This window comes from Rattus rattus, chromosome 1 (genome assembly GCF_011064425.1).
Source record: "Rattus rattus isolate New Zealand chromosome 1, Rrattus_CSIRO_v1, whole genome shotgun sequence".
NCBI lineage: Eukaryota > Metazoa > Chordata > Mammalia > Rodentia > Muridae > Rattus > Rattus rattus.
This window is the reverse complement of record NC_046154.1, coordinates 92043186-92065490: the sequence shown is the minus strand read 5'-3', so window position 1 is coordinate 92065490 and position 22305 is coordinate 92043186. Positions and strand designations below refer to the sequence as shown.

At 45.3% G+C, this 22305-nt stretch overlaps 1 protein-coding gene across 1 annotated transcript in view; it reads right to left on the bottom strand.

The window, feature by feature from the left end:
• Positions 1–22305, bottom strand: part of Susd1 (sushi domain containing 1) — a 114348-nt gene that overhangs the window by 55527 nt on the left and 36516 nt on the right. Inside the window, exons 6-8 of the mRNA XM_032903523.1 lie at positions 16409–16588; positions 6837–6934; positions 5732–5918 (exon numbers count right to left, since the gene is read on the bottom strand). Coding sequence (XP_032759414.1) covers positions 5732–5918; positions 6837–6934; positions 16409–16588 — 465 coding nt within the window. The remainder of the gene's footprint in view (positions 1–5731; positions 5919–6836; positions 6935–16408; positions 16589–22305) is intronic.

Sequence of the window (22305 nt, the reverse complement as noted above, 5' to 3'; positions counted from 1 at the left end):
ACGCTTAGCTTTACTGTTAAAGGGAGCTTTTTTGGTATCCACACTGAAAATCAGATTGCCTCATAGAATTAGAAACCAGGCAGGGGAGCTTCAGTGGCTGGATGCTGGAGCCCATGCTTAGCTTGTGGGAGACACAAGATTTACTCTTTAGTGGCTCCTCCCCCTTACCCTCCGTTAAGGCATTAAATCCCAAAGCCAATGTGATCTATTTACAGAATTCTTAAATTTAAGAATTAATCTGCACCCAAACCCTTATTCACAAGGAAGGCAACAAAAGATAATTGTGGGCTCAGAAAGGACCCCATTTCCACGGTGAGAAAAGACAGAAGCCGTCTTCTACACAGGGGAGCAGAAGTGGAAGGAGAACTGGAGAAGGGAGCTTACAAGGATTGGCAGTTAACGCACCTCACTGACTAAAACACACACCTCAGGTTAAATGGTGAGCAGCAGCTGAAAGAAAACCAAAGCCCAGACGGACCAGACCAACAGCCAAAGGAAAGGAGGGTAAGAACTACAGAGGACAGCTCTGTCTTCCTTCCTCAGAGAGAAGCTAACACTGGTAATCAGAGAGGCACACACCCAAATAGGTTCTTTTAAAGATGCGGACAACTGTAGAAGAAAAACAAAATCTGCATTGTCTGACTCACTGAAAACAGAAACCTGTGGAACCAATGAAAAAGAAAAGAAAACGAAACAAAAGACACAGGAATGTGGCAAGAAAAAAAGAAAACAAAATGCTGGAAAGAAACTTATCACCCAGGAAGCAATAAAGGAACTCTGTTTGCTTATCCCTTCAAATACCAGCCCTTCCCAGAAAGGCTCTGCGTGTCCTTACTCCCAGAGCTGTCATGGCAGCCTCATCCAGTCAACTTTTGAGGACAGCTAGCAGCACGTTGTGCAAACGCAGAAAGCACAAAGACAGTGAGGAAGTCGGTGCTGCATCCAAGGGGAAAGCCAGTGATGCTGGGTAGACAGAGTGAGCCATGCTGTTAGTGAGAGAATCTATCCATGGGTCAGGAATATTGAAAACTCTAGCATTAAATCATGCAGGGGAAACCAATTAGCCACTACAGAAGAGATGGAGAAAGAAGGAAAACTACACAATTGAAGTCCTGGAGGATCTAACAAGGAGTGGTGAGACAGAGCTAACTCTTATCCAGCATCTGCTGCACTGAAGACGGTCCGTCCGACCAAGCAGTAAAGTCCAGAGGTGCCAACACATCCTCAAAGTACGTCACAATGTAATAAGAGCAGAAGTAATTAACATTGGAGTGTAATTATTAAACAGAAAAGGCTGGGAAGATAGTCCAGCTGCTGAGAGTCCCTGCCGCTCTTCTAAGGGACCCACACCAGATGCCTCACGACCTTCTGTACCTCCAGCTCCAGAGGATCCAACATACAAAATAAAAACAAATAACCTTTTTTTTTTCCCTTTTTTTAGGGCTGGAGGCAGAGCAAGGAGATAAAGGGAAGAGACAGGAGACGCAAAACAAACAAACAAAACAAACTCTGTATGGAATATCATAAGGAAACAGGTAACTTCATAATACTATTTTAAATATGCATGAATGGATTGTGGTGGTTTGAATAAAAATGGCCCCCAGAGCCTCTTGGGGAGTGGCATTATTGGAGGTGTGGCCTTGTTGAGGGAATTGTGACCCTGGTGGAGTGGGGAAGGGGAAGGGAGAAAGTGCTTTGAGGTTTCAGAAGCCCAAGTCGGGCTCAGTGACTCACTCTCTCTACCTGCTGCTGCCTGCAGACCTGCATGGAGAACTCAGCATCCTCTCTCCAGCACCAGGTCTGCCCGTGTGTGGTCATGATGATAATGGACTAAACCTCTGAACTGTAAGCCAGTCCCAGTTAAGTACTCTCCTCTAGAAGAGTTGCCATGGTCATGATATCTCTTCACAGCAGTAAAACCCTAACTAAGACATGTATGTATGTATGTATGCCTGCATATCTATCACGCTAATTGGGTGATGTGATACAGTTGTAATTAAGTCTTAAAAGGGGAAGTCAGCACGTCGATTGTACAACTGACGAAAGGAAGAGCGGAGAGAGAACATGGATTAGCACATTTTAAAATAACTATTTAAGCCAAAAGGAAATCAGCACACCAATTAAGTCACACCTTAAAAGCAAAGAAGAAGAGAGAAATTGACAGTGTCTCAGGAATTCTGTCAAAACTTAAATCTGCAAGGGGGAGAGAAGCCTCCGGGACTCCTATTATTAATAGGAATAATGTGGGGATGTGTTGAATTTTGCATGCAGCTAGTTACAAACTTTAAAAGTGTTCTGGGTATGATGGCACATCTATAATCCCAGCACTGGTGAGGCGGAGGCAAGAGGATCAGAAGTTCAAGACTAGCATCAGCTACATGGTAAGTTTGAAGATAGCCTGGGCTTCATGAGATCATCACACACACACACACACACACACACACACACACACACACACACACACACACACCCATTAGGAAATGTATCGATAAAATCAACTTAAGGAAAGTGTGGAGAAGAAATAATAAAAGTTAATGGATTTAACTGGTATTTAAAGGGGAAAATACAGTTTAGAAATCAAGAGGCCATTCTCTGGAAAAAGAGTAACAGCAGTGCCTACCTCTTGTCCCAGCAGGAGGGTCTCAGTCAGTTTAAGGCCAACCTTGTCTACGTAATGAGTTCCTGGATACCTAGGGCTACCTAGTGAGACCCTGTCTCAAACACAACAGAAAAGGTGGGACATAGAGGAATAGTCGGGGTCAGCCCTCAGCCCCCACACACGCACAGACAAGTAGGCAGGTGCTCTACCCCCAACCTCACACCCATTACAAAAAAGTTCTACAAAATTTGGGCTGATAAAAGTAATGAAAGAAACTGACAAAGGTGTCAGCAAACCAACTCCGTCAAAGGGGTGAAATTTAATGATTCTATGAGCAAGGCTGCATTCCAGAATCATGCCGACTTCCCCAACTTCCCCAGAGCAGTCATAGTGTGTGTGTGTGTGTGTGTGTGTGTGTGTGTGTGTGTGTGTGTGTGTTTGTGTGTGTGTGTGTGGTTTTATGGTGTGTGTGTGGTTTATATGTGTGTGTGTGTGTGTGTGTGTGTGTGTGTGTGTGTGTGTGTGTGTGTGTATGTATGTATGTATGTACAGCTCCTGTTCACTCGAGGGTGTATGTGTGTGTGTACAGCTCCTGTTCACTTGAGGGGAAGTAGTCACCTTGATAGTAAAGCCAAACAGCACAATGTGCAGAACCTAGGAGGACAGAGTGACAGACCTTTGCGATGGTGCACAAATTCAGACTGGAGCAAAGGTCAAGCATATTCTGCTTCCAGCCAGCGTTACTCCATATAAACTTCAACCCCCACTAGGTTAACTTGCAAATGTAACCCACTTCCATTTAAACTGCCAATAACACAGAGCACTGCAGACGTGACCCCCGGGCTCTGTCCTGCCCCAGGCTCCTTATCCATTAGCCTGATGTCAGTTAGGACCTCAAACTCCAAAATCTGGGAGATATTAATAAACGGCGTCAATGAACATGAGCTCACATGTAAGTGCTTCATCAAAGATAAATTTAATTTGGAGGCCCACAAGACCTTAATGCAGACTGTCTTCCACTGTCTCTTGAAAATAAAATTTCCTTGAATTCAACGTCCTTCCCTGCGCCTTCCACACCACAACTCTCTCTGAGCCAAAATACACAGCGGGTCTATCTGATACCAAAGATCACATTTTTTTCCCTAATAGAAAAGGCACTTGAGGGGCAATCAGATATCTGTAAGACCGCTGTCATCCCGACTCAGTGGCAGACATGTTTGAAGGCCTTTGATGACCTCTTCAGGAGGCGTATCCCTGAAAGCCCATGGAAGGTCATTCACTACAGTGTCCCTAGTTATGGAGCAATTTCTTATTTTTTTCCTCACACTATATACCTGAAGTAAAATAATTTTTTCATTAAAAAATCCTAAGAGGCCTAGCTTCAAAGTTGGCCTTATATTATTCAATAGGCAAACTTATTATTTCTGCCTAATGGTAGGCTGTCATCTTCCCCACACATGGTGACAGCCGTATAGGTGGTAGCTTTTCTTCTCTTCTCCTTTCTTTTCTTTCTTTTTTAAGATTGAGTCATTTATTTTATGTATGTGGGTTCACTAAAGCTGTCTTCAGACACACCAGAAGAGGGCATCGGGTCCCATTACAGATGGTTGTGAGCCACCATGTGGTTGCTGGGAATTGAACTCAGGACCTCTGGGAGAGCAGCCAGTGCTCTTCACCGCTGAGCCGTCTCTCCAGCCCCGGGGGAGTGTGCATGCATGTGTATGAGGGTAACCATAGAGGCCACAAAGGACATGGGCCTCCCTGAAACTGGGGCTGCAGAGTGGTGAGCTGCCACATGGCCGCTGGGGACTGACCCTCTGCAAGCAGAGTGAGCGCTCTTACCTTCCGAGCCACCTCTCTGACCCTGAAGTCAGGGTAAAAAGTACCTACGTGAGCTGGAAACAACGCAGTTGGCCAAGTGTTTGCTGCACCAGTCTGACCATCAAGTTCACACGACTTACTCTCACTGGGAAATATCTTTTAAATCCCATGACAATCAACATGCAGCGGTCTATTCCTACTTTTCGCATACATGCTGTGTTTGTTCATGCGTGTGTTTATATGGGTGTGTGGTTGCATGTGTATATGGTACATGTGTGTGCAGATGAGCCGGAGGTCAACATTGGGTCTCCTCAATCATTTATGCTTAAGAAAAGGTCTCTCGCTGAGCCTGGAACTCACTGATTTGGCTCCAGTGGCTGGCCAGCAAGCCCCAGGGATCCTCCTGCCTCCCAGTGCTGAGATTTCAGATACATGACTACTCAGGGCTTTTAACATGGGTTCTGGGCATCCAAACTCAGGTCTTTATGCTGTGTGCCCAGCACTTTACCCAGCCATCATCCCAGCCCTTACTCCTCCTCCTCCTCTTCCTCCTCTTCCTCCTCCCTCCTCCTCCTCCTCTTCCTCCTCTTCCTCCTCTTCCTCCTCCTCCTCCTCCTCCTCCTCCTCCTCCTCCTCCTCCTCCTCCTCCTCCTCCTCCTCCTCCTCCTCCTCCTCCCTCCTCCTCCTCCTCCTCCTCCTCCTCCTCTTTTTCTTTTAGACAGGGTTTCACTATGTAGCCCTGGCTGGACTGGAACTCACTATATAGACTAGGCTGGCCTCGAACTCACAGGCACTTGACTATAGAAGGCAAAATTTAAAGGCATGCACCACCAAGTCTGGCTCCTGTTCCTACTTCTTAATACTCCTTTGGGCCCACTCCTCTCCGTTCAACCAATCAGACCCCTCTGCACCCTAGGGCTGCCCCCTGTTCCCCCTTAACCACCGTTAACTGACTCAGCAGCCAGAGCAGCTCATAGTAAATGAGCAGCCAACCCTTTAGCTTCTCTGTTCCTGCAAAGATGAGCTGTGAGACCCTCTACTTCCTCATACACCTGCAGACTCATGACATCATCACATGATGTCCTTTCTGTTACCACCACTTGTCCCCAAGGACTCAACTGAAAACAATTGCCAGCACCATTCAGCTGTATGACAACAGAATAAGAATTTTTCCTACTACGCCTGCTCTGGTTCTACCCATGGAGTAGCTTCATTCCTCCACCCACACTGACAGAAATCCCTTGCCTTCTTGGTTCCCCACATCTGTGCTCAGAATTCCCCAGGAGGAAATGCCTCATTCCCTTCACCTACCAGCGGTCTGGAAGCTAAGGCTGGCGGGCACAGAGCGCCTGGGAGGGGCTGCGGAAATGCTCACGGTGTAATTGGCTCCTTGTTGGAGGTGCAGGCACACTCCTGGGGTCCTGCTGTCTGTGGTCACATTGATTGTCTCCTCATAAACCGATTCCACAGCATCTGGCTGCTGTCTTTCAGTGCGTATCTTTAGAAGAGGAAACACAAGAGAATCAGACAGGACTCCAGTCAGAATAATCGAGGCCTCCTGGTGCTGGGCACTGTTTCTCTGAGGGTCCCATCTTAGATACTATGTAACCATGGAGGTGAGTAACCGCCAAGGAGAGAGAGCCTGCTCTGCCATGAGGTACCTGAAAACAACGCCTAATCAGCCCAGGAACCAATGAGCCCTAAGCTGAGACAGAAGTGAGAACTCATCGCTCTTCTGACCACGAATGAACAATAAAAGGAAGTTCTCACAACAAATTAGCACAGGAATTTTCTCTGGGGCAGGAAAGCACAAGTTCTTGGAAACGAAGCAATAACGGGGATGCCAAACATAAATGCCTGCCCTGCAATCACATCCGGTCGGATGGCATCTGCGCTAGATGTAAAATATGCGTATGTCTTAGAAACCCCTCCCACAAAAAAGAAACCCCTCCCACTTTTTAAAAAGGGCCGGAAAACTAAGCATCTTCATCCTTCTCATTCAAACCATGCAGCAGGTAGACAACAGCGTTAAACAGTGTGGTTTGGTTGTTGTTTCCCTAGCTTTAGAAGCACCATTGGTTTGCCTGCATGGTCACCTGTGTGATAACAGTGTTGTTAACAGAGAAAATAATTATTCTCTAAGTGAATGGGGGTGAATGACTTTACACCCACTTATCCCACTTATACATGAAACTGTGCTGTTTCATGAGTTACACTATCTGTAGCTTGTAACTATACATTTGCAAACAAATACGGTTTCACTTTGTGTGACTGAAGGTAGGAAGAAAAGCCAGCAGAGGGAGGGAGGGAGGGAGGGGAGGGAGGGGGGGGAGGAGGAAGGAGAGGGAGGGGGAAGCTCCTGGCAAGTTCTTTTGGTTTCCATTTCTGCATGTGGAAGGTAAAGCCGCTCACTTACCAAGTACGTGACCTTGGAATTCACTCTCTCTGGGCTTCTTTGCCATCTCACACAGGTGTCATTAAACACCCACACATCGTGAATTACCATCGCTATTTCTAGAATAGGAAAAATGAGAGGATTGACACATGAACCTCGTTGATGGGCTCTGGGGAACGCCGTGGACTCGGGGCCTCTGTCCAGCTGGTCTCCTTGCTGCCCACCAGTCACGCTCTGCTTCAGATGCTGAATTGAGCAATCCAAGTAATCCCAGATGGTTCATCATGAATGAGCCTGGCCCACTGCCTGACCAGGCAAAACAGGGAAAGATGGCTGCCTGAGGGTGGGGAGGACTCCAACTGTGATTAGCCTCATGGGCCACTGGATGCCACTGGTGCTCCACTCAGAGGCTGCAGCAATGCCCAGGAATGAGCTGACTGGCGGCTTCCTAAAAGCACACAGGGAAGAGCTGCTTCTCCCTCATCTTACTCTGGGGGGTAGGCATTCACTCAGGTGACTGCTGAATCCCAAAGGGGAAGTAGCATGGGATGATCCCTCAGGAGAAGCTTGGGGTGAATAAGTTTTCCACAGAGTCCCTGGTCACCCTGGGACTCCTCTAGCAGAAGCCATGTGATCCTGATCTGATGAGAAGCCAGATTTCTCCCCTTCTGCTTGTTCTAAAGAACCTGCATTTCCTGGGATGAATCTGGCAATGTGGGAAGCCACAGGACTCCCGTAAGTAACATGGGACGTCCAATGGACGCTGCCTTCCAGCTACTTACAAAGTTGCTCAGCCTGACATGGAGAAAACCTACCTTTTCCCTTCTGAAAATCAAATTTCCTACAGATAAGTAAAGCTATTTCTATTTGCAAAGGACATAATCTCATATGCAGACACCCCTAAAGAATTCAAACCTTAAAAAACAAAGGAACAAAGCAATCCACAAACCAAGAAAGGAGTTCGGGAATGTTGTAGGACACAAAGTTAGTATGAGTTTCTGTGCCCTAGGAATGAATGATTAAAGGATAATAAAGGAATTTCTTTTACAATAACATCAAAAAAAGAGGGGAAAAAAATAACAGCAAAAACCATTTTAAGTTAGGCATTGCTCTGTCATCCCTAGAGACAAGAATTTCCATTTCATCCAAAAAGAATATTCCATGACCCTATTCGTGCCTTCTTGCGGAGCCAGACACCTCACGGGCTCTTAAGTCTAGTGTATGCCAGCCCTGCACACCCTTTGACATGACTGTGTCTTGCCTTCCACTCTGGGGTTTCCTTGCTGTGGCTCACGAACGGGCAGCACGTGCAGCCTGGAAGGGCAAAGGAGTTAAATCCCTTGAAGTTGGAGACAGGAGCTAGTGGGCCAGTCATTGCCCTTTTTGTCCCTGGAGGTACTGTCTTAAGTGACTGAGTTTCCACAACTTTTCAGAGTGCTATATCCTCAGTGGAGCAGTGCTCCCCCCGCCCCAGGGAGACCCGGATGCTGCAGCGCCCCACCCACCCACCCAGGGAGACCCGGATGCTGCAGAGTCTCCCCCCCCCCGCCCCCACCAGGGAGACCCGGATGCTGCAGCCTCCTCTCGCTGGTTCTTCCTTTCCCTTAGTCCCCAAACCTGCTCTGTGAGTCTTTACTCCCTATTATGTAATAATACAAACTTCTGGTTCTGTTTGGGGAGAAACTCAAGGGTAAGACCGCCATCAAGATAAATAAGAAGGCATGCATACCACACAGGGTCTGAGCCTCAGAGCTGACGTTCGTTCGTTTGCTGCTCACTTATTTACTTACTGTAATCAGCTTGATGGGCCACTGGATACCACTGGAATCTACTTCGGGAGGCTGGAGCAAGGCCCAGAACTGGGCTTAGTGTTACATGCTACAACCTCCACACTAGGAAGGTGGAGACTGGTGGATGGATCCCTGTCCCATCTAGTGAGATCCCGTAGTGAAAGATCTCGGTTCAGACGCCCAAGTTTGGTTCCCAGCACCCACGTCAAACAGTTCACAACCACCTGTAAGTTCAGCTCCAAGGGATTTGATACAGGCAAATCATCTGCCACACACACACACACACACACACACACACACACACACACACACACACACACACAGAGAGAGAGAGAGAGAGAGAGAGAGAGAGAGAGAGAGAGGTGAAAATAACTCGATAATTCTTTAATTTCTCACCTTAGGAAATAATACTCCTTTTATTGGCTAAGAACAGTAAATCTGTAGGATTAAAATAGTTCTCTTGTTCAGAACCAAGGTCAACTTGCTCAACTTGGATTCACCTGGATTACTAAATTGGTCATATGACATGGTCTATCATTGATTTTACAGATTTACTAACTCATTCCATGTTGGCACTCTCTAGAGTCTACATCCCATCACACTTGTGTTTTGAGTAACTCCAAGTCACATATTAGTAGCCGAAAATAAATCGAGACTGAGAAGAAAACACAAATTTTTATAGGGACATCAGAGTGTCAGCTATGAAGCCTAAAAAATTCATAGGTTTCTACATCAGTATTCCTCTTCGGAATACAATAATGTGCAAAAAACAAACAAACAAACAAACAAAAACAAAACAAAACAAACAAAAAAAGAAAACCCAGTTGTCATCAGGGAAAAAGCAAAGCAAAAAGAACAAAAAAACAAAGCAAATGAAAACAAACAAACAAAAAAATGTACTGGCCTTGTTCTTTCATCTCCCTGGTTAGCAAAGGTGATTTTGGTACCAGTCAGTTCTTCACTGGGTAAACTTCATTGCATAACTGTCCATTTCTGCGGCTGCCCACTAAGGCCCGGGACTTTTAACATCTTCGCTCCCTCAGTCTTCTGATGTAGCTCAGCAGTTGGTCCAGAGGAAGCAGAGCCCCCCCCCCCCATCTCCTCTCTCAATTGCCAATAAAGCAAACAGCCTTCCTATTTGGGGTGCCTGTGTCGTCCAAGTAGAGATTAGAAAAGGGTTTCCTTTCTCGTTCTTCCTTTTCGCTCATTCACTATGACAACTGTAAATGACATCTCAGAGATGCCATCTGTCTCTAGCCTGCGCCATGCTACGCACAGATGGGACCCAGATCTGCTTATAGCAATGCCACATATTCCATCCCAAAGAGTAGCTTAGCAAAGCTGATGGCTTTTCCCACCAAGTACCTACAAACAAATTGAAAAGGCTATTTTTCCCCCAAAATTCCAGGTGTTAAATGTCTGCATTAATGCTGCCCTTTCAAAATATAACACTTGGAAAAAGTACACTAATTCTAATCACGCCAATAATTGAAAATCGCGTAGGGACTGACAAGATGGTTCAGTGGGTAAGGCGCCTGCCAGCAGGGGATGAGCTGAGTTTGATCCTCAAAACCTCGAGGAGGAAACGATACTCCCGTAAGTGGGCTTCTGACCTCCGCACGCACCGACACATACACACAACTAAGAAAACGAGTGCCATAAAAATCAAAAACAAAGAGAAAAGAAAAAAAGACATACAAGAGTCTTGTTCGGTCTGGTCTCCTCTGTCACTTACTGCCCATGGCTAAGAGCATTGCTACCCAATGACAGGCATCCTCCTGTGTCAAACACTGGACTGTGAAGAAGACTAGACCATCAGTTCTTCCCTCAAGGAGCACGTTGCTTAGTGGAAGGAGCAAACGCAGCGGCAGGCAATCAACCCACGGTCCACAGCACCACAGGCTTCACATAAATGCAGAAGGGCACAAAGGAGGAGGACCCGGAAGACCTGGGAAATTCTGTTTCATGGCGGGCGCAGCCTTGGAACATAAGTGGCTGTAGAGTAGGGGGGAGAGGCGGGCAGGGAGAAGAGTGAGTCTGAGTATCAGGCCAGGGAAACAAATGTCAGCTAGGTACAGAAGCGAGGCTGCGGAGGAAGCACAGGACGCAGCCGGCGAAGGGCTTGCTTGCCAGACTGTGGACAGACACTCTGAGCAGAGGCAAGCTGCAGGATAATGATGGGGGCCATTTTCCATTCGAAAGGAAGCACTAGGGTGCGGAAGGACCGGAGGTCATAAAATAGAATATAATGCTATTTCCTCAACAACAACAACTATATGTCAGGCTCAGACTGCTCTTCCCAGGCCTGATTTCATTCTCCCAGCAGTCATAAGAAGCAGTAATAGAACGAACACTTATTAAGTTATAACTATGGACCAGAGAGTATGCACAGGACTTTAACCTTCAAAACATCCTGATGGCTGGACAGAGCCATGTCCAGCTTACGGTCCCAAGGCTTGGATGTTAAGTAACCTGCAAGGGTCAGGCGACATGAGGGACAGAGTCCAGCCTCGCAATTAGACGCGTGCGTCAGACTCCCCTGCTAGGAGCCTCTGCGCTAAAGTAATCAAGAGGCTCCAGGATAAAATCGGGGTGCTGTATTATAAAACAAGAAACAACTCTGAAGGAGAGGACTGGGAGGTGAGGGAGGAAGGACAGAGAGAAGTCCAGGCTGACTGCCAGCCTTTGAGCCCAAGAGTCTGAATGAATGGCCCTTCACTGTTTTCCTCAGAAGCACAAGAAGAGACAGAGCAATGAACTGCATTTAGGACATGTCAGATGTGAGTTATCTGTTCACTGTGCAATGGAAAAACGGCCCCAAAAGCCATGGGTCTGTGCATGGAAACAGAAGTCATGGGCGGGTGAAAGTAAGACATCCAAGTAGGTCACAGAGAGGGGCTCAGTGCAGATCCCTGATATCCAAGAAGACCCTCAGACAAGGGCAGTGCGGGGGACAGGGGGGCTGAGACGAGTCCCTAAGAGAAAGTATGCTCAGGAAGCGAAGGTCGGTGGGGAGTGTGGCCTCCCTCCGCTCTCAGTCTGCTTCCTCACTCCATCCAGGGAGGGTACAGCACGTCATTAAGGCCAAGAGGCAAGGTCAACCTCCTTCACTTCCACCCTAGCAAAGGCAACCTCCCTCTCTCCCACACTTCATCCCTTTTCCTTAATGAAACAGCCCCAGTCAAGCTTAGACTTGGGGTTTGACATTGGTCAGAAGTAGGGAGAACAGGCCTTGGGTCTGTCTAGTTCTAGGACATACAGGCATCTCCAGTTTGACACAAAGAAGGGCCCTACAAGGTCCTATTGAACCTGTACTGGATTTGGGATAATAAAATATTCAGCTTGGCTTTACTTTATCCCGTTTGTGTAGGGTGCTTGTACAAATATAGTATATGTGTATATGTATAGCACACATATATGTAGATTTTTTTGATAGTCAACATCTAGTATTTCTCTGTTTGGCATTTATTGTATTTTTAATCGGTTATTTAATGTCTACTTCTTAGAGTGAAACTTGGTCATTGCAAAAGCTGCACTTATCTCTCTAAACCTAACAAATGACTTAGACAAAGACGTTCACAATGTGTCTTCTTATCTGATTGATTGATTAGACAAATGAATGCATGATCAGTAACACTAAAGTACTGGGTTAGGTTAGGTAGGGTTAGGACAGCACATGGGTTTAGCAGTTAGATGGTCATTCGTAGGGGAAGGTAATGCTAATTCCCCTTCCATGATAGGCTGAGATAACAAGGGAAGGAAAGGAAACTCTCTCAGGAGACCCACTGTACAGGGTCATTGGGGACCAGTCTAGTTTACTTTCCTGGTTTACAACATGGGCCCCTCTTTGGGTTTTGAAAACACGGAAAGAATGAATTCAGGTGGATACGTTCAATATTGTCTCCAGTCCAAACAGTTCCTGACTCCAAAAGAGATCCGATGATCTTATGAAAGAGGGCACAGCCAAACTCTTAGGCCATTCCCAAGCAGACTGCAAAGCGGGCACACTTGATGACTGTGGCAGCAAGGCACGGGGACACAGCACAGAACAGACATGTGCTTATCTATAAACAGCCCTATGCCTCCTTCCTTTGTGTTCAGCCCTAAGGTAAAGTCATGTAAAGTGGGTAAAAGCATCATGCCTAAACCACTAAAGTAAATTACACACTTTACGGTGATTTTCGTGGTACATGAATAGATGTTTATTGTTCCCTGGGTATTAATTTTTGTGCACTTTAGGAAAACACATCTACCTCATCAGAGTCGTGATATACCTCGTATTACAAAAGAATCCCTGATTGGTGTCTCCCAGGCGTGGTGATGTGTGTCCATAGACTTAGCTTGGGAGACTAGGGCAGGGAGATCTCTCAAGAACAGGAATTTAAGACTTGCCGTAGCAAAACCCCTAAATACGCCTGCGTGTGTAAAATCTGTGAATATATGTGTATATATATATAATTACATATATGCTACTTAAAAAAAACAAGCTGTGAAGATAATTCTTTAGTTATACCAAAGGTCATCAGGGTGGCATGCAAACAATTCAGGCGTGGGAGAGCATGAACAGGCAAGGGAGGGCTTCCAGGGCTTCCAGGCTTGAGTTCAAATCAGAACTCCGTCGAGCACTGGTTACAGAATGACCCTAAGGAAATTGCTCAACCTCCATGAGTCTCAGATCACTGAACTGAAAATACTTGCTTTACAGGTTTCGAGGGTAAAATGAGATCAAGCACCAGGGTCCCCAAGGGAACCCTGGGTGTGGCAGCCGGTGTTCAGGATCCCAGCGATGATGTTGGTAGCGATGAGTGTCATGTACATACTCAGACCCAGCCCAGCGGTGGCTAATGCAGTACTGTGCCCATTCATCCCAGCCAGCCCTTGCTTCCCACTTAAAACGTACATGCTTCAAGCGAGCACTGGCTAGGCTGGTGAGAAGGGCTGACAGCCAAGGAGGGACATCGGGTAACAGGAGCTTGGTAGCATTCGCAGTAGTACCCGGGGCAGGTTGTGGGATGCAGAAAGGCTCCTGGGACAACAACAATCCGTGTTTCAACAGAGTTGTTGCTCTCCTAAGAGCATGGAGTGATGGACTGACAGAGTGTGGAGTGTTAACCTTGTAATTATTAACCCAGACTGGAAACATGAAAGGTAAATGACCTGTGTAGAATGGGAACCAGGGACAGCCTTATCAAGAACAAATCAGCCTCTTTGATCTTGAAGTAAAACTGAGTCATTAATGTGAAGCTTCCACCTCGGGTTTTTCCAGACACTAAAGTAGTTGCCTAATTCCCAGCTGTCTGGAGTTTCCAGTTCAAACTGGCCTTAGAGGAAAAAGTCCTACCACCTTGTTAAGAGTTCACACTCTATTAAAAAACATTACAGATCTGAGCCACTAACACAGAGGCACGGGGCTTTCAAAAATACTTTAAAGTAATTCTAAACAATCTGGGTACAGGTAATGCGTCCTACCCAGTCGGAAATTAAACACAGGCATATAGACAGAGGGGTAGACGGAGGGAATTCAAGGAAAGATGACGGTAGGGAAAGAGGTGAACCATGAAACACAGTAAAATAAAAACACACTGGGGGATTCGGGATGGCTTAAGATTGAGGAAAAACTGGGGAAAGAGGGAGCAGCCAAGCAAGAACCATGACAACCACATCTCTTGCTCCATTTCCAGAAGCTTCTCCAGCCTTCCCCTCCAGAGATGATCTGCACAGAAGCATGAATTAATCAGCATGCAAATCCCTCCCTTTATCTGTGAAAATCGAATTTAGCTGCCAATCCTGATCGAGGGCACACAAGCCTCCTCACAGAAAGAGCCTCGCTCCCGGGGAGAATGCCTTTTTCTCTCCTGAAATCAAAGCTTGCATAAGCCCAGGGAAACAGCTGCAGCTGGAGCTGCAGACTTAGTAAAAGGTGGAGGGCTGAGGACAGTAATTATAATTAGCGGTTACATAACATGTTTGCTCTTCAAAGTGCTGCAAAAGGATCAGCTAATTAATAGCTTACTGTGCCCCGCGCAGATCCCCTGGTTTTTCACGGAGTGACTAATCCTTGTGCCCCCACTGAATTCTGAATGGTGGCAGCAGAGGACCTTGGGCAGCGGACAAATGGCAAAGGGACCACAGCGATACCAAGCTCTCTTATGGAGCCATTTCTTGGGGGAACAGTTCTGGGAGAGAGCTGTCTAACATCCTCCGGGTAAGTCCTGGAGGTGCTGCCAGAGAGGCGATGCTAAGTTAGAGAGACCATCAGTCTAGGGAGGTTGGCTTTAGAGAAAATGCAAGATGGTACTGGCTTGTTCTTGCTTCCCTGCTCACCCAGGGAGACATCTCCGAAATGAGGTGGCCAAGATCTCTGAATTCTCATCTTCTGTTTCCTCCCCACTCCACAGCCTACACCTTTTAAATATACGATGGTGATAACTGAATGTAAGAATTGTCTGTCTCCTCCAAGAGTTCCTTCCCCACTGGCTTCAGCAGCCTATGATGCTTTGAATTTATTTACAAAACATTGCAAGGACATGTGAACCTGCATTTCCTTGGGAGAGAGCTGGTTCTTCTACCACACTGTAAATTCCAAAAACGTAGTGCTTCACACATAGAGTACACTAAATATACATATATATCTTTGGGATGAACAGATGGGCAGGATGGATGTCATCAAATTTCTCTCGTAGGGATGGCGAATTGGCTCAGACCGTGGTGCTTATCAAGCAAGTGTGAGGTCTGGGGTTCAACACCCAGAACCTCCATAAAAACGTAGGTCATGGTGGCTTACTTGCGTAGTCTTAGTGCTGAGAAGACAGATACAGACAGATCACTGGGGTTCACTGGCCAGCTAGATTAATCTAATTGGTGAGCTCTGGGCCAATGAGAGATCCTGTCTCAAAAAAGAAAGAAAAGAAAAAAAGGTGGAGGTCCTTAGGAACAACATTGAGAATAGGCTGTCTTCTGGCATCCATGTGCACTTGCACACACATGTAGAAATCACCTGTGCACGCACACACACACACACACACACACACACACACAGAAAAATGAAAACTATGATTTAAAAGATAGTGCTGTATGTATGCATGTATGTATACAATAGAATACTCTTCGCTGCTTAAAAGTAAGGAAAATGACATATCCTATATTGTTGGTGAGCCTTAGCAGTATCATGCTAAGGGAAATAAGTATTTCATGACTCTACTTCCATGGGGTGCCTAAAGTAGTCAAATTCCTGTGCGAACGAAGGCGAATAGCAGGGTGCCAACGGCTGTGGGGAGGAGGAGTCGTGGGCTCCAGTTTTAGAAAATAAGTTCTGGAGACCGGTTCTACCATGGTGTGGACGTATATAACACCCATGGATTCCATACTGAAAACAAACCAGTATCCTGCAGTTAAATCAAACTTAACTCCTTGGATTTTGTCATCTTTTGTCTGAAAAGCTGTCATATCAAAATGTGTCAAGAGTATACACTCCTCCAAGGAAATGGTTCATAGAGTCGCTTTATCTCAGCTGGCTAAGAGGAGACGGTAAAACACACAGGCACACACACACACACACACACACACACACACACACACACACACACTGTGAACTACGGTGTTTCAAAAGATGGGTGTGTAAAATTCCCTCTGTATGTTATTTTCCCAATCCTCCTTCTACATCATCACAGTTAAGCTGATAAATCCGAAGCCAAATGCCTACCCTAGTAAATGGCAGAGGTGAGTGTGACCCAGAGGGAGGCAGCCACGCCCCTTCTGGTGCTGTTCCAGGTAAACAGGAGGCCAGCAGAAAGGAATCTGTACCTGCACATGCATGCGTGATCTCACTCCAGGAGCCGCTCTCTGTGCAAACAGAAGTGATCTTTCCTCCAGGACTCTCAAAGCCCTCCTCGCAGTCATAGTGAGCCACACTCCCCTGGCTGGAGCTGTGATTCCCCACCAAGATGGCATTCTGAACTTCCGGGGGACTGCCACAGCTGATCTCTGCAAGGAGAGGCAAGGAGACATCAGTGAGGAGCCCTGACTCCCATCCCCGCAATTAGGCTCTCAGAAAGAAACATTTCATGATAACAGAGGCCATTCATCTGGGAAAAGAGAAAACCGACTCCCTCAAATAGTTCAAATGTAATTATGTAAAATTAAGGTTGTTCAGAAGCATAGGAAACCGGTGTGCCTGGATTTAATGAAATTTTCAAACGTGCACACAGAGAGGAGAGCCAAATTAGGAGGCGGCTTATGTATAGAGCTCCTTGTGTATGAAATAATACATCTTAGGGTTCATTTACATGCTAACGTTCTCTGGAACTTTTTACTATGTATCTTCAGATCCTTAACTCTTCAGTGGAGGACAGTGCAGTTGTAGCAACTGTTGTCAACTGAATAGGAAATAAAATATTACAGAATCCTTGACATTCTCAAAGCAAGGCAATGCAGAAAGTGCTTATCTTTCTACAGTCACACCACACTCAGCTCTCAAGGGGAAAGGTCACTCGCAAAGGAGCGGATAGATCAGAAAGCATTAGAGTGAGTTCAAGTTTCTTTTTTATAACCGTAAAACTACATATATATTGTATTAAAAGATAGTAAACTACATATACATTGTAGTTCCAGCCAAAGCAGGCTTCAGAGCACAAGTGCAGTATATCCGGAGACTTTTAATCTTCAAAATTGTCATGTGTACCTTTTCTGACAAAAATTCAAGCTTACTTAATGAAATGCTGGCTTAATAAATCCTTGTAAGCCCAGAACTTGGGGGCTGAGGTAGGGCAACTGGAAGATCAAGGCTGGCCTGGGCTGCAGAGTGAGACTGTTTCCAACACAGCACAGGACTAATGAACACATGGTTCTCGTCTCCTGCCCTTGCCCTCTGGGGGGCAACCGTGGCTGGAGGCCTCTGAGCTTTACTCAGTTTCCTTCTTATATTCCACTCCAGTGTTGACTCCAGTGATGGGGTTCACTAAACCCACTTTCCAAACATCCTTTTGGGGACTTTTTAATTTTATTTCAGATAAAAGACTTAAAACATACAAATAAATATGAATGAGTATGCAAATCTGTCTGTAATATTGAAACAACAGAAACAACTCAAATGTTTATCAAAAGAGAGTTGGGTGTAGGTGTGGTCAATCCATCTGTCATCCCAGCACCCAGGAGGTGAAGGCAAGAAAAACATTGATGCCAGCCTCGGCTACATTGGTGCCAGCCTGGGCTACAAGAGGCCCAAGAGGAGACAGAGAAAACGAGGCAAATAAACCACGGTGTGACTGTGCAGTCATAAAAAGACCAGAACGATCCACGCACTCGTGTGAAGAGATTCCACGATACACTACTGAGTCAAGAGCAGGTTTCGTGTGTATAAAATTCATGGGCATCTCTGTTTGCATGGCTTTCCCTTTCTTTGACTCCAGAGTTAATTACATACGTATGTTCGACAAAGGATTACATAATGTGTGTTTCAAAAATACACAGGAACTTGAAAAATACTAGTTATTGGCTGTTAATAGACTCTTACAGTTTCTACCAAAAAATAAAAAGTAACCCTGTTTAAGGAGAAAACAAATCAGAACAGGTATGTCTTAAGAAATGGTGTGCATAGGTGTTGGGAAGAACATGGATGAACAATGAAATTGGTAAGGCACACAGACACATCTCTATAGCCATGTGTTAAACTGGACCACTCAATATAATCTTAAATGATTCTAAAGGTTGAGCAACAGAAACACAGTTCCAAAGGGTTTTAGTAAAACTTGAGCAGTGAGGCTTAAGGGACCGGTAGAGCTGTCTCCATCACTGATATGACAGATCGCAGGTACGATGCTACTCAAAAAAGAAAAATATAAACTAGGAGGACCGGGAATGCACTGGTAGTAAGCCCGAAGTGCCATCCCTATCCCCAACACCATTAAGCACAAAGTAGTGGTTCGAGCCTGCACTCCTAGCATTTAGGAGGTAGAGAAGCAGGAGGATCAAAAGTTCAATAGTGCATGCTGTAATTCCAACACTTGGGAAGCAGAGGCAGGAGGATCTCTGTGAGTTCAAGGACAACCTGGTCTACATAGTAGGGTATATACCAGCCAGAGGTACCCGAGAAACACTGTCTCAAAAATAAATAAATAAATAAATAAATAAATAAATAAATAAATAAATAAATAAATAAATAAGTAAAGGTTCAAAGTCAGCCCGGGATACACTGAGTAACACAGAGCAAGGGAGAAATATAATGAGATCTACATCTACATGTGATCTCAGCTGTACCTAAAAATGAAAAGAAAAAGAAAATCTTTACGCTTTTCATTTTGATTTTGAGTTTTCTACTTCATTTGTAAAAAGTCAGGAAAAGCTGCCATTCCTGACATCCACACCTTTAAAATAAAAGCTCACTCATTGAGTTAAAGCATTCAGAATAAAGACAACGGTATATTATGTTCCCACGGCCTCATCAACCATGCTTGGCCTTAAGAAGGTAGCCTCACCGAGCCTGCTGGTGTAAGCTGTCATCCCAGTTACCCCGGAAGCTGAGGCGAGAAGATCGCAAGTCCAAGGGCTGTCTGAGCTGCATTGGGAGTTCAAGGCCAATGGAAAATTGGAGTAAACCTTGTTACAAAATAAGAAGTGAAATGTGGGCCAGGGGTGTGGCTTTTGGTAGGATGCTTGCCTAGCATGCACAAGACCCTGGTTCAAATGCCCAATGCTATAAAAAAAAAAAAAAAGAAAGAAAAAAGAAAAGAAAAGAAGGAAGAGGAAGAAGGTTAGAGAAGATGAAGGTTCTCTTAAGCCCTTGATGCAGAATTAGTGGATCTAAATGTTCCTCTCTGCCTCATTCTGGATGCTTGGCCTGGTGTTGTAGGACCAAGACTTACTTTCCTAAGAGACGCTGGCAAGATCAGACTCTCATCAGTTGCTCTTGGAGATACCCAGAGATCTGTAATAAATACAGTAGCCCAGGAGTCTGTGTACATTATATCACAATATTCAGTACGTCAGTGTTCTGGTTAAATTTAGCTTTCAGCCAATATAGACTCAAATCATAAGCAGTTAGGGCCAGAATGAGGAGGTCACTTCATAAAAATCCCATCTTTATCCACTTCTTAGGTCCCAAGTTTGGTCACAGGGCTCTGTTCTCTTTTTATACATGTTTACCAGATACAAGACCCCTTAGCCTTCACTGTGTTTTTCCAGCATCAAACCTTTACTGGCCCCAAACATTGCAAGGCATCGGTGTGCACATTATTTGTGTGCACATGAGCAGCCAACCAAAGAGTAGTTAATGTTTTCTAAGACTGCCCAGTTATTCATGTACAAAACGTCTGGTTTAAGCCAGGATTCAGCTAGAGCAGGTCTGAGAGGGAATAAGAGAGAAAAGCTGAAAATTGAAACATTAGTGAAGAACTGAAGTTGAAAACAGCCTGTGTACCCTGAATATGGACTCCCAAAAATCTCAACAGTGAGGTTAGGACAGGAAGCAGCAAGAGAGAGCTATGTTATTAGAGGAATGCAGGTTCCAAGAGAGTAAGAACATGGTGGACAATGAAATTGGTTTCTGTCTTAAACATACTCAACAGCAGTGGAAGGCATGATGACTTTAGTTGTGATTGCAAGAACTTTATAATTAATATAAAAGAAAATCACCAGATTAATGACAAGTCATTGGGTTGGTCTTTCGAGAGGAAGACTCAGAGCTGACAGCACCCACAGTTCTGTGAGTTTCCGTTACCGAGATGTTCAAGTTGCATAATCCCTTGGCAGAAGATATTCAGGAATACTACATGATCTGGATAAAACACATTCTTCTAAGCACTTGTCAGTAGGAATCACCCAGGGAATGTATCAAGTTATGCACGTTGACTATTAGAGCTTTAGTGTGCAATGGCATCCGTGGGCTCCATGTTTGAAGACTTGTTCTTTAGCCAATGGCACTGTTTTGGGAAATTGTAGAAGGTCCAAGCTGGGAAACACATATTGCTGGGCATGAGTCTAGGACAGTACCTTAGACCTTCTTTTAATCCCTTCTACTTCCCGGTCCTCTAAGATATGTTAGACCATGGCTGTCATGGACAGAACTAGCCACCATGCCTTGCCCAACATAAAAGTCTATTTCCCTTTGACCATGACCCGAAATGAATAATTCTTCCCTTAACTTATTCTATTAGATGTTCTGTCACAGCAACCAGAACAACATCTGACACAGAAATCAGGGCCAGGAAGTGAGATCTTGGCTATGATAAACTTGACTGTGTGGTTCATAGACCTTCTGTACTAGCTTGTTGGAGAAATGTTGAAGAATGTGGAGCTCTGGGTTAGAGAGCCTTAGAGTAGAGCTTAATGGGTCATTCTGGTGGCAGCTAGGAAGATCAGAATAGGAAAGTGCAGATAACGAAGGCCCAGCTCATAGTTTGGGAGAACACAGGTTCTGCTGGGGATTGAGCTAGGGGTTATTTATATCACATTCTGTCAAAGAATTGTGCTCTGCCTGGCCCCTAAAAGTTTGACAGATGCTGAATTTGAAAGTTATTATATTAATTTGTTTGGTAGAGAAAACTTTCTAAGATGTCATAACATCAAAGATGTGGCATGACCACCGTTCACTTAGTCTAGCTAGATTTATAGTGTGGGTAGAGACTTAAAAGCAGAACAGAAAGTTTCAAGTTCACTTTTAGCAGGGAAAGGAGCATGAGAGACAGGATGGGTGTGGACAAAACAGTAGTTGTTAGAGTAGGCCATTAAAAGAAGCTCAAACTCTGAGTTGTAAAGGCACAAAAGCTACGATAACCTTGAGAGTGAGAGCCCACCCATCAAAGGTTCTAGGATGGAAAAATGCAAGCTAATTATAAAACTTTCTTTAAGAAGGAGAGTGGGTGGGTGGGGAATATATAAATAGAGAGTACTACTACAGGAGTTCCTGCTCCAGCTTAAACAGGACTGCCCAGAAAATGTTTCTCCTGGGGTCAGGCTGGCAGGCTCTCATAGACCACTCCACTTAATTGCTGCTGACTCTGCGGGAATGTAGACTCAAATATTCCAGGGTCATGGGGGCTCACATCAAGATTTCAGGAAAAAAGACAGTGAGGTCGGACATGTGTGAAAGGATTGGATTCCCTGCATGTGGCTCCTAGGGGGGCTGTGTGTGGGTTTTGGCAGACACATCAGAAATGTGGCTGTGCTTGCCCAAGGGAACGGGCACATGTGCTTCAGGCACCAGATCTGTACAGGCAGAGCTACTCAAGACCCTTGAAGCCCAGATGTTGCTACTAGAGGCCCTGAGCTCTGGACAGAGGTTCAGAGGTTGATGCTTTCCCTGGTGGGGTTTCTGTCTTGCTTTGGTCTAGCCTTAGCTTGTTATCATCCAATTCCTCCCTTTGGGATGGGAAAATTTACCCTCAGCCACAGTATAATGGAAATACATATGTAGGTTTTGACTTCATAGCTGAGAATATGCCTATAGTTTAGAAAAGACTTTATACTTTTGACCAGTGTTTAAACTGTTAAAACTATTGGGACTCTTGGAATTGGGCTAAATATATTTTTTTATTCTACGAGGGTCATCATGGGCCTATTGAGGCCAGAAGTAGAATATTATTTCAGTGTAACATGTCTCCCAGAGGCTCACGTGTTTGAAGCTTAGTCCCTGGCTGGTGGTGCAGTTTGGAAAGGTGTAGAAACGTTGGGATGCAAAGGCTTCCTGAGTGACATGGGCAGTAGAC